This window comes from Neovison vison, chromosome 2 (genome assembly GCF_020171115.1).
Source record: "Neovison vison isolate M4711 chromosome 2, ASM_NN_V1, whole genome shotgun sequence".
NCBI classification, from domain to species: domain Eukaryota; kingdom Metazoa; phylum Chordata; class Mammalia; order Carnivora; family Mustelidae; genus Neogale; species Neogale vison.
This window is the reverse complement of record NC_058092.1, coordinates 174444311-174457345: the sequence shown is the minus strand read 5'-3', so window position 1 is coordinate 174457345 and position 13035 is coordinate 174444311. Positions and strand designations below refer to the sequence as shown.

The 13035-nt window shown below is 41.1% G+C and overlaps 1 protein-coding gene across 5 annotated transcripts in view; it reads left to right on the top strand.

Annotated features, from left to right (window-relative positions):
• Positions 1–3043: 3043 nt before the first annotated feature.
• The window catches only part of FAM13C (family with sequence similarity 13 member C), a 143939-nt gene continuing 133947 nt past the window's right edge, over positions 3044–13035 (top strand). For 2 of the 5 annotated variants that reach the window (XM_044239542.1, XM_044239541.1), the window contains exons 1-3: positions 3044–3305; positions 8534–8590; positions 12023–12218. In XM_044239542.1, coding sequence (XP_044095477.1) covers positions 3244–3305; positions 8534–8590; positions 12023–12218 — 315 coding nt within the window. In that variant the 5' untranslated portion in view covers positions 3044–3243. The remainder of the gene's footprint in view (positions 3306–8533; positions 8591–12022; positions 12219–13035) is intronic. The other 3 variants (XM_044239540.1, XM_044239539.1, XM_044239543.1) reach the window with 2 other exon arrangements.

The window sequence follows — 13035 nt, the reverse complement described above, 5'->3', positions numbered from 1 at the left end:
TCAGTATATTGTACACCTGAAACTAATATAACACTATGTAAATTATTGGAATTTAAATAAAAACTTAAAAAAAATAGGCTAAAAAGTTATGAAAAAAAGAGAAACACTTTTTTTGCTGCCTAATGTGCATTATGAATTTATAATATATAATTGGTCCTTGAACAACATGAGGGTCAGGAACACAGACCTCCACACAGTTGAAAACCTACATATAACTTTTTTCTCCCTGAATCTTTATAATAGCCTATTGTTTACTGGAAGCTTTCCTGATAACATAGTCAATTAACATGGATTTTGTATGTTATGTTTATTATAAGCATCTTACAACAAAGTAAGCTAGAAAAAGGAATGTTATTAAGAAAATCATAAGGAAGAGAAAACACATTTACTGTACTATATTTATAAAAAAAAATATGTACATAAGTGGACCCACACAGTTTAGACCCATGTTGTTCAAGAAGTAGATGTTTAAGTTTCAAAATCTTAATTTTGACCCTGTAACTCTCTTTTTTCTTTTCTTGGACCATCTGGGAAACTGGAATTTTACTGAGGACACCTTGGGAAACACTGCTCTAGAACTCAATTTCTTCCAGGATGCCAATATTAGCTTTTCTGCTTCTCTTTTTGAACTCACCTTAAACTGCTGTTTGGTCATACAAGATCTCCAGAATAACTAGATTGTGAATGATTATTCATCAGTTTTGCTCTATTCCAAGTTGGATAGTACAAAATATTAAAATAAAGCAAAGCTCCAGATACTGTAAAAATAATTTTACATATGATTTAAGATGAAAACTAATATGTTAGAAGAGCTGGCTGAAAAGTAAAAATTAAAGTGGTTGATTTTCTTATGTAAGATGGTTTTTGGGGGGAAATTTTTGTTTTTTAACCAAAATCAGCTATATCAACACATTTTTTCATTGCATGAGAGTACCATCTAATATCAAATTTGGGTCCATACTATTCATAAGTTTCTGAAAATTATTTCTTTTCTGTGGACATTATTGAATACCTGCATTTTTTTTTTACAGGGTTGTTATGTTATTTGCGAGGGACCCACATGATTTCACAGTGTCCAAGTCCTGTTTCAAATTCGAAAGCATAACATTTTCTCATTTCAAAGGGATCACTGGGAATACTTAAATGAGAAAAGTGTGATCTTTCTTTGAATTAGAACATGAGGAATCAGCACCTTAGACAATGAGTAAAAGGGGTTTCTGAACATTGGCAACCTTCAAATCTTTAGAGCAGAGCCAAGAGTGCTGAGAATACACTTACCTTTACTGGTCTCTGTAAAATAGAAAGAATAGATCTCTGTTTGTGACAGCTAAATAATGAATACATTTACATAGTGAAAAGTCTGTGTTTAACACTCCTGAACCTTGCTCATATGAGGTAGTCGGTGGTTTAGGAACGTATATATACTGTATGGGATGAATATTTCTAAACTTATTATAGTCCATAGAGTTCAGGTCTAAGACCATATTAGGTTTTTATTCAGTTACTTTTTCAAATATTTGGAGTAAGGAAAATAAAATTGCCAAGGACCTTAATGAAATCTATTTTTCTTTGAAAACTGAATTTTGATTTTTCAAAGTGTAACTTTGAAAGTTAAAAACATGACTTTCATACAACTATAGGCACACATCAAAAATCTATTAATTTATTAATGAGGGAACCTATAAGAGTGTGATGCTTTGGGAACCAAAGCATCTGAATATTTCCAGGCATTTAGAAAAATGTTCATATAAGATTGTTACGTTAGATACAAAATTGCTTAAATTTGCACAATGCAATAATACCATAAACATTGAAGTTATATTTTCCTCCAGACAAATTGGACAAAATGTACAACTTAACACCTAACTCCAGTGTCTGAGTTCTAACCAATAATGAACAGCAACGTCAAATCCAAGTGTATTTTCCTAGAGAATTAAGCAGTCCTTGGGTGGACCTGTAAAACAGTGCCTCAGTGTGACACTGCAAGGTCATGATTTCCCCCCTTATTATCAAGTTTTGGGTAATTTTTCTAATTATCCGAAAATAAAATTTTGAGTTGTTTTGTTTTGTTATTGTAAATTAACTCATCTCCTGATAAGGTTTGGACTAAAACACACCATCTCAGTTGCTTTTGAGAGTGTCGAATTTAAACAGGGGCCTGGGGAATGTCCTTAATTCAGGAATTAAAATCATCATCTTTCACAGATAACTGTTCATTGCATATCAAGGTCAAGCTGGCAGGAGACAGGAACAATGGAAAGAGGGCAGGACAAATATCCCCAGGGGAATGAAGCAAGTGGGGGCCGGACAGCCTTCCCTTCCCCCAACAGGGCTGCCTTTCTTTAAAGAGGATGGCTTTTGTGGATTCCATCTCCCACCCTTTGTGAGCGTGCTTGGGAACGCAACCTAGGCGGGCTACTCTGGGCGTAGCAAACCCCACCCCCTCACACGGCCCCCCAGTCCCCAGACCTGCTAGGAATAAATCCTCCACTCGCCCCGCGTGGGCTCATTCACAGCCCTGTCGTCCGAGGCTGGGCGCTTCCTCTCGGAGACTGAAATGACAGTGCAAACAGCGCGGGTGTGAGCGCGGGTGTGATGCAGTGAGCCCTCCTTCAAAGGTGCTTCTTTATCCAGGGCAATGAAAAGCAGGACACACACAGACACACACAGACACACACACACAGCAATAACAGCAGCTGTGTCCTCCTCCTGGTTCTGGTTCCCTCCCGACGGATGAATTTCTGCCAGCCTCCCATCCCTAGAGGGGGTAGCTGTGTAAAATTGGCAGGAGACGTCTGGAAGAAAGCAAGTCCCCCAGGGATTTCAGCACCTAGACAGAAACGGCTGGGTTTTCCCATCGCCAACCCGGGGGTGGCTGGCACCGAGAAGCCTGGATTAAACGCCGCGCGGGGCTGGCGAGGTCGGGGTCGCCGTGACTCCCCAGGCGCTCCTTGCCGGGAGCCCGGGAGCCCCGGAGCCCGGGAGCCCGGGGCCCGCCCTGCCGCCGCGCCCCGCCCCGCCCCACTCTGTCCCCGCAGCCTCGCGGGCTGCCGGGCTTTGTGGTTCGCCCGTGCGGCTGGGCCCCAGCTGGGGGTGTCGTTACGAGCATGTGCAGACAGCAGCCCAAGGTAGAGCGAGCGTGCCGGGCGAGCCCTGAGACTTGCCTTGCAATGCCATGTTTGTGTGTATGCTCTAACTCCCGGAGAGCAATCAGGGAGACGGCTCCCCGGCCGGACTTGGCTGATGTTTTCTTGTTTCTGTTTCAGCCTTCAGGATAATTCCTTCAGCAGCACCGCTGTAACAGAGTAAGTGATTCTTGACATTAAAATAACACTTGCATGCCTTTCTCTGGAAGCAACTATCGTGAAGGTATCTTCCACCGTCCCCAGCCGCTCTTCGTATTAGATGCATTGTCTCCCGTAATCTGGGGCTGTGAAGACCGTGAGAGGTGCTGACTGATGGGGCCCAGAAATCTTTACAGGTTGAAATAGCCTTTTAGCAGTTGTGGGAGAGATATTATAACAAGCTAATTGCTTGCAGGAGCTCAGTGCTCTACGATTTGTGTTTTTGGAGCTCAGATTTTTTTTTTTTTAAACAAAATCTGTTTGACATGTCAGAAAGGAAGCTTTGTTGTATTTTGCCAACATTGGTGTCAGTTTTCACGGAGCAAGCTGTATACATTTACACCAAATAGGAGATAGATGTGAAATGACTTGAGTCGAATTCCAGCATGTGATAAACAGGCTAAACTTATTCTCACCCTCTCTTATCTACAGATTTTTAAGACACAGTGAACTTTTCTTGGGTGCCCTTTGTCAGTTTTGTCTTCTGACCTCAAAGATCTGGCTTAGGAGAAATGCATCTTCTTGTCCTCTGGTTAAAGCTGCTGATTGGGGCAACTAATATCATTTGAACATGGGATGAAGGAGTATAATATTTTACTCAAGGCCAGCAGTCATAGTATTTTTTTTATTAGACAGTTTATAGTTCATGGTTTTAATTCTTGTCATCCCTTCCTTAATATGTTTTCCTGATACGATATGATACATATATGTTAAAATTTAATAGGTAGTATATCTTACTAATATTATATGTAATTTATATAAAATTTACATATATATTAAATACCTACACTTCATTTAGCAGTCTTTCTTTAGACTAACTCGTGATGTTTACTTCTGGGACCTCTTGGTAGAACTCACTCAGCAGCTTTTCAGGAAAAAGGGATATATAAGGTTGTATACTGAACTGTGTTTAAAAAATGCTTCAAGTTTGATGCAGAAAGCCCAGTAACTTAGGAAGTGTTTGCTAAAGTTTCCCAAAAAGCAAGTAAATGTGGGAATAGATAGGAGAGTGTCACGTCACAGAGACTCGGTGATGGAGGGGTGAGATTTTGCAGGGCTTCCCAGGCCCTCTTGTTTCCCACATCCTTTTGTTTTTGTGTTTGGATAAGCTGTCCTCTTAGTGCCAAGCTTTGGGCTCACTTAAGTGGAGTTACTTAAAAAAAAACAACCTGGGCTTGACTTTTAGAAGATGTCATATAAAATATATGACATGTGAAATACTCATGGAGACCCACATCTGTTAATGAGATTGCTGCAATTGTGGCTTTTCCAAAAGAGAGAGGGGGAGGGATGTGTGCCAAAATGTGCAGGCCAAAGATAGGCTGTGACTTACTGATTCAGGTGCACAGGTGCTGCTCCCCTCCCCGGGCTGGGCTTATAAACACCCAGCGCTTTCCGTGCCTGATTCTTGGAACCCTGTGTGGCTGAATCCCCAGAGTCAGACCTGGGCATAGCAGCTTCAAAATGGAGATACTCAGTCCCAGATTTCATATGGACAATTTTTTTGAAAAGGTTTTGCACTTAATTCTGGGGAAAGGCTGGTACCTTTCTTTGGACACTCCTCAAGGAGTTCTGATTGCATAAGATCCTGTTGTTGTTTTCAGAGAAGTGACAGTGATTTATTTTAAAAGACCCTGAGTGACAACTGGAATGCCATCTGGCTAATCTAAAAATCCAAGGAGCATATTTAAAACCTACCAAAAGCTTCGCAGGTGTAACACAACACAGAGGAGTGTCATTGAAAACCTGTCATGCTCTAATAATACATTTTCTCCTCTCCTCTGTTACATGAAGAATTTTCCTTGGTTGTTTGGGCATTACCCCAAAGTCAATAGGACTGCTATCTCTGTCCCGACACACAGATGAAGCAGGTGCTCAGTAAATACTTGGGTGTGGTCTTAATGTACACGGAGGAAGCACTTGCCTGAAAACTTCCTCTCCTTCCTTTCCCCATCCCCTCCTATTTCCTGCTACCCACATTCACTTATTTCCTTAGTGTCTGAAATTATACTTAGAGATGATTTCTTTGGGATTAAGGCTTCTGGTGGTGACCATTATTAAAATGGAAATTAAAAAATTTGTGCCCTGGGAGGCAGATTCAAGTTGTCATTAATGCTTTAACATAAATTATGTTGTCAAGTAGTCTAGCCTGTTAGGGGTCAGTCTGGCCAGTTGGGGGTCCTATTAGAGTCAAAGGGAAGGGGAATTGGGAGAGATTCAAGGATAGATTTTATTCTCTTCTCAAGTTTTCCCAGGTCTGGCATTGTCTGGGCAGCTCTGGACCAATGCAGTTTCTTTTTCTACCCAAATTCTTCCAAGATCAGAGTGGCCTTGGCCTTCCCTACTGTATCTGCATGTCCCTTTCATCTGTTTTTCTACGGTCATTTCCTATGTTGTCCTGGCTACGCTGATACGTGAAATGAAGCCTGGCCAGCAGTGAATTTTGCCATGAATTAGTTATCATCGGAAGCAGTGGTTCTCAAAATCAACTGATTATCACTGTGAACTGGGGAAGGGGGTTGGGACTTGTGAAATATCTAGTTTCTCAGGCTTTATCCCAAAGGGAGAACATAGAATGGGGGATTGTGTTGGAGTTAGCTCAGTTCTGATCTGGGTTTTGTAAAAAACTTTAGGTCAGTGTTAAACTTCTTAGAATCATACTTGTTATGTTTGTGTGTGTTTGGGAGGCAACCTGGTTTACAAGTTCACATTCCTGGGCCTCACCCCTAGGGACTAGCTGATCTAGTGAGGCTGAGGTACCTGTGGGGCCCACACTCATTGGTCTTTAAATTCCTGTAGTGGGGCTACAATGCAGGAAGAGGATGTCATGTGCATCCCACCAGTTGGGCACTTGGTCTGAGCTGGTTTTCTTGCCGGAATGGGAATGTCTGCATATGGTTTGCCACTGAGGAATCCAGCTTTACAACTGGGCCAACATTGCACAAGGGGCTCCTGTTTAAGGAATCGGTAGAAGAGTCACAAAGGACATGTTACTTCGATTAAACTTACTGGTCATCAGAGCAAATGTATAACCCAGCTCAACTGAAGGAGCGGGTATACATGCCCATATAAGCCTGTAGACAGATCTATTTCATTGCTGTATCTGTGACCTAGGAATTGTGTTTCCTTGAGCAGGAACTGAAGTCATTCAATAGGCCTGAAAATATGATCAATTAATTAGGGTCTGGCCTCATCCTTAAGAAAGCATGTGCAATTTTGTATGTTCTGGTGCCGAGTTTCCATTTTCACCTAATTGTACTTTGAAAAAGAAAGGTTAATAAATCAAGTGAAGGGGAGAAAAAAAAGTTCTTGCCAAATTCCCAAACAATAGGTATTGTTGAGGTCTAGGGTTGAACCTCTGATTGAACCCTAGATCTCTGGAAGCAAACAAAAATCCTAGGTTTCTCTTCACTGATTTTTCTACTTAGCGAGGTTACTTTTATTGGGAAACATTTTCATTCACACTACAGTGTCTAGATGATCTATTAAAGTGAATGACTCTAACAGAGGAGAACAAGACAATACTTATGAATTCAATTGTTATTTTCATGAAATGAACAGAATGGTTTACTGACAGTCAAAAACATGAGAAAGCAAGAAAATTTAATTATTTTGTTAAAAAGAGTACTGTGTTAAGTTGACTGATTTTTTTTTTTTTAAGCTGGCAGGTGGAACAAGGTATTTCAGCAGGCAGAGAGAGTTAGGATCTACATGGCATTTGTTTAATTCCTTAAAGTACATAATTTAAAAGGGATAGTAAGGGAAGAGGACTGGAGCTTATATCAGTTTGTTCTATAGATAAATTATGTAATGTTGCAAGTAAGGAATATTTAAAAATTTTAAATGATTTCATGTGGTATGAATATTATTATGATATTCGGTTATATTTATATATGTAGATATGTACTTATTTTTGTCCACTCATTACATCATCACTCTATCCAAGCAGGGTCCAGGTCTTTTTTCAACTTTATGTCCTTTAGAAGTAGTACTACTGGAAGTACTGGCCCCCAAATTGTTTGTAACTTACCTGAGACCAGGAAAGTACAGAAATAGGGAGTAAGCATTTAATTACTTCTAAGGGAATCTGGCATTCCTACAACATTTTTACCAAACTACCATAGCAGATTGGAAATAGAAAATGAACTGGTCCGTTCTGAGTCCCAAAGTGTTTGAAACACACAGGTCTAATAGTTAACGAGTACCTGAAGGGTAGTATATGTTCAGGGAATGCTTGTTAAAGTATTTCCAGTCTTGCTGAGGGGTTAGACGTAATGATTCTGTTCAATTATTTATTGAATGCCTACTTTGGGGGTAGCACTGTGGGCACTGGGACAGTGTGTCTAGAAAAAAAGTCATTTCTTTTCATGGAATTAACAACTAGTTGAAGAGATGTCAGAGGTACAGAGGGATTACATAGCCGTGTGAGGCAAGATACAGTTGGTTACCAAAATCTCAGAATATAGAGTAAACATTTATGTATTAAGTTTTAAAGTAGGTATGTGGCCTGTGGGTGAACTTGGCTGGGAAATATCATGGAGCTTATGAGACTTCACTTGGGCAATGAAGGATGAGTAGGAGTTGAAGGTGGAAAAAGCATTCCAGGCTGGAGGAGGGTGGGAATGGTTGAGAACAAGAACAAAGGCTCTACACTCGAGTGAGAGAATGGTCCTACTTTAGAGGCCCCCAGGCAGTGTGGAACACTGCAGATTTTTCAGTATAGAAGAGCCATGAATTTTTCACTGGGTTATTCCAGAACTTTTGTGATAAGGAATGGGATTGAAAAAGTCTGGAGGTCAATGGAATAAGCCAGTCTGAAGCAGGGGTATTTCAGCAGGCATGTGGTAGAGTCTCTTTTTGAGCCAGGAAGAACTCACCAATCTTGGTGTTAGATGTCCCCTCAAGTGCTTTGAACAGCTGGGTCCTTGCCAAGATCTTGTTAGTTTAGGTGATGCTGAGCAGTGGATGAAACAAGAGTATTACTTCTGGTTCTGAGCTTTTAAGATGACATAACATGACCACATTGGTATCATTACCGTGTACACATGCTGGGAATTGGAGCTAGTTTGAGAGAGAGTGGTGAGGGTTGTTCTATTTTTTAGTTTACCGTGCTAATCTAATTCTAGACTCTTGCTGCTTCTGCTGCTGCAGACAGTTGGAACTGATGTGGTTTTGTTTCTTCTCTCCAGGTGTGACGAAGACACAGCCTCCCTACATGAAGACCAGACTGATTGCTCCAGTATCAGGTATGACCCACTATTGCTTGGTTCTTAATTAGGAAGGACAGAAACCATGTGTGTCTGGAGTATTTAGCCTTTTCTTTGAATCTAAGAATCAGCTGTTCTTGTGTATAAGTTCTTATAATAAAATATCAGTTCTTAAATTTTGTCATGTCCATTTTGGGGTAGTCCCCTTAGTACCCGAGACAGTGCCTTTTATGTGGGGAATGCATAGTAAATGTCTACTGAATTCAAGATTGATTATCCCATCTCAGTGTTCCCATCATAGACCCTATGGAAGAGGTTATAGGTTTATTTACCAAACACGTCACTGAGTGTTTGAAGTACGGTCTTGGTCATCAAGGGGTTCATGATATGGCAAAACCTTCATAGTTAACCATTTCTTCCACATTTGCTTTGTTCAGAGCATTTTCACATACATTTTATTATTTAATTTAAACAACTGAAAGGACATCGATGTTTTTCTCCTCCTCCTGGAGGTGGGGAAACTGAGGTTCAGAAGGATTATAGCTCATCCAAACTAACATAGCTACTGTGCGGCAGAATTTGAGCTCAGGTCTCTCTGACTGTTGGGTCCATTGTTGGATAACAAACAATTGTTGAAGGCCTATTTTGTGTGCCAGAAACCAGTCCATGTAGACAATGATGCTGTAGTGCATTAAGTGCTCATTTACTAGAGGTAGACAGAGGATTCATTTAGAAGAACCAGATAGCCCAGGGTGGGTGGTGGGAGGATATGAGGCCAAGAAAAAGATGATGCTACCAAGCAGAAGGAACGGCTTGCTGGAAAGTCAACAGAAGGTAGAGAAAATAGAGTTGTAGGAATAGCAGGAAGTTCAGGATGGCAGGAAGCTTGAGAACATTTGGGAGTGAGGCCAAGAGTGATAAGAAGTAAAGCTCCAGAGATAAACAAAGACCTGATTTCAAAGGGTTGGTGTACCTCACTAAGGAGTCTGGAATTTATCCTGGAGGTATTGGGGAGACTAAAAAGAACCCTCAGTCTTTTCTTTGCAAATAACCACTTGACTAAAACCCCATGAAAGTAACAATAGCTCCCATTTATTGAGCTGTGGCCTTGAGCCAGCTCTGTATGGTGGGCATTTCACGGGGCATGTATGATCTCTGCCAGGTAGAGAGAGCCGTCTCATGACTGAGGGTCCGAGAGGTGATGTGCTGTGGCCCAGGCTGTGCAACTAATATAGAGGGGGGATCTTTCACACTCATTCCCAGTTATGATTGATTCCACTAAGTAGTGGCATAAATTATATAACTTGTACTTTCCTGCTTTGGAGATTTCTGAGAAACCAGTAACAGGTTAGAAGTGTATTTCTAAAGATGGCTGTTTGTGTTTAGGTATTTGTATAATGAGAGAAAGATGTTCTTTGCTTCCCCACACCAGCCTTCTTTGCTTTTCAAGTCAAGGAGGTGAATTTGGGCACTTTGAAAATATATAAAAATGAAGTCCAGGTATTGTTTCAGGGATGAGTCTACCAAGAGAACCATTTTAGATTTGAAAAATGAGTTTTTCTTTCTTATGTTAAATGTTCTAGAATCCTCCTTGAAGGAATAGTAATTGATCTTGGAGCGCCTGGGTGACTCGGTTGAGCGTTTGACTCTTAGTTTCATTCAGGTTGTGATCACAGGGTGACGATCTCAGGGTGGTGAGATCAAGCCCCTCGTCAGGCATCTGGCTCAGTGCAGAGTACACTCTCTCTCCCCCTCTACTCCTTCCCCAACCTCTCTCTTTCTCTCTCTAAAAATAAGTAAATAAGTAAGTAAATAAATAAATTATAATCGCTCTTAAGGGAAAATATTAACCAGTGTCACTGGCACTGACTTTCTGTTTAATTTTTTTTTCAGTTATTAATATTTCACTTGAAGAATTATTTCATTTGTTGGGTTCTCCTTTACCAGGCATTATGAAGTTTGTCCGGGGGCTTAAAATTAACTGTTTCATGTAGTTTTATTTCTACACGTTGCCCAGTTGCACCCTGGATCATGCTCCAGAATTCCTATCCTTGATGTTTGCTTTGATCTTTTCCCAGAGGCTAACTGGAGTTCATCTTCCTGATATCAGTTTAGTGAATTTAATCTCTGTTTTATTTGTGAAAAAGCATCTTGAACAGTGGGCATAGACGTCCTTTCTTTGTTGGTCTTGTCTCTTGGCTTTGTTTGTCCTTGAGCTACAAGGAATTGCTTCCTATCGGACCTTACCAAAATCTTTTATGGATGCTCGGATTAGGGAATGGGAGGGAAAAACACCACTGAGGGGAAGAGGTCACCCTAGAGAATTATATGATCTAGTACCAAATGATTGCCAGTGCATAAAGAATGATTATATTAATTGTATAAAGAGGACACCCCATTTGGTTATATCCCTGGATTCTTAGCAAAATTAGAAAAGAAGTGCATCTAGATTTAAGAGGGACTAATGGCTTCAAATAAAAGTGTTATGTCACTACTTGAAGAAATTGAAACAGTAGGTTATATTGTATGAATTTGCTTGGTTAATGAAAGTTAAAAGTGGCTGTGTGTGTGACACCACTAACTGTGTGAAGGTGACACCGGACTGTTTCGTCACCTCAGCAATTCCACACCGATGGAACCTCGACAAGGATCTTTGAGTGCGCACAGGTGTTGTTCAGATGGTTTTGTTGGGTAAAACATGGCCCTTGTTTTATATTTTATCCAAGTAGCATGTTTCCTATCAAAATAGACGCTGTTAAACTTCCAGAGGCTTTTGAAAATTGTAGGGAGGTGATTCTTAACATGCCAGCGAGGAGGAAGTATCATGCCTTAAATCAAGTCCATATATGCGGGAGAGACTGAAGACCTAGCTAGCACTCCAGGTCTCTGGGTGAATTAACTCTTCCCAGGAACTTCATTTATTCTCTGAGTTTTAGAGTTTTTTTCTTTTTCCTTTTTTTTTTCTTGTCTTTTTTCAAGAGAAGTGTGGGGAAGAGAGAGAATCCTAAGCAGGCTCCACACCCTGCTTGCAGCTGTCCTGGAGCTTGATCTCCTGATCCTGAGATCATGACCTGAGCCTCCCAAGTGCCCCTGAGTTCTAGGGTCTTAATCTGTAAAACTGGGCTGACAATCTCTAGCCCGAATCCCACATTTTTGTCAGAGAAAAAATACATACATTAAAGCATCTTGAAGTGAAACATTATGAACAAATACGATATCATGCGCAAAGCGACAACTGCAAAAGAAAAAAAAAAGTATGTATCCACTTGTAAAGAGGAGAAGGTAAGGTGGAATGATCCAAACAGTGAAATTCACATTTCTTAGGTTCTTATTCCTGTGAAACGAAGTCTACCCTAAACATTTTGCTAGATACCATATAAATAGAGCAGCAGTGAGTGTTCCAGCCCCGCTTTCCCGCAGCAGTGTATTACTTTTTTGGGTGCTTTCTAAATTGGGTCTTTCCTGTTTTAGAGATGAAGACAATAAAGAAAACTACCCCGACGCCAGGGCTCTCCTAGAGGAGCCGGCGCCACCGCCGCCGCAGCAGCATGTAGAGCAGCCCGTGCAGGTGGACGGCGTGCTGCGACCCAGCATGGGCAACTTCAAGTCCCGGAAGCCCAAGACCCTGCTCAAGGCGGAGAGCGGGTGGAGCCACGGAGAAAGCCAGGTAGCGGGGCTCTACCTCCCCAGGTCTTTGCCAAGTGGGTGCCTCTCCCACGAGGGCACCGCTCTGGCAGTCAGTGTGAGCGCGTTCTTTTGCAGGAGGTGGTTAGCGACCTTGACCCAGTCCGTGCGCATACCTCCGGGCCTGGGACGCAGGGATGGCACTCCCAGCACAGGGTTCTCAGCAGGCTGGTAATCTAGCTCCCCTTCAAAAGGATACCTTACACCCTGGGCGTTGACAGTGGTTCAGAGGCGCTGCTGCATTGTTGCAGCGCAGAGTGGAGGAGGATCTCCAGCGTTCTTCGCTTAACCAGGTCATGAAGCTCTTGCCCCAAACTTGGAGATTTCTTTTTAGCAAATCAAAAATCCCAGATTTACCCAGAGCCACTCACCTTAGCTGCCCTTTAGTAGACTTGGGTAAATATTCAAGTGCGCATGTGCCTGTTTGTATGTGTGTAGTAATAGGTTCTTTGAGGTCAGCAAGTATTTAATTGAATGGATGAAGCATTTTTTTTTTTCCCATTCGATTTGGGTAGTACATTTACGTTTTCTAATTTTTTAAAAACTTTCTCAAGTTGTAGAGGGATGTAGCAAAGATGTGATTTTTTAAAATCTTAGAAAACTCCTTAAATAATTTATGATGCTTTAAAAAAAAAGATTAAATGAATATAATCCACTTTTACCTTACTAGGAGCTTAATGAGATTATACTTGTAATACAGTTTTGGGGACATGGGTGCTTCATTAATATTAACTTTGCTTTTTTGTTATCATTTAAACCTTAAAAATAATGTGGGAGGATCTACATGTAACAGATTAATT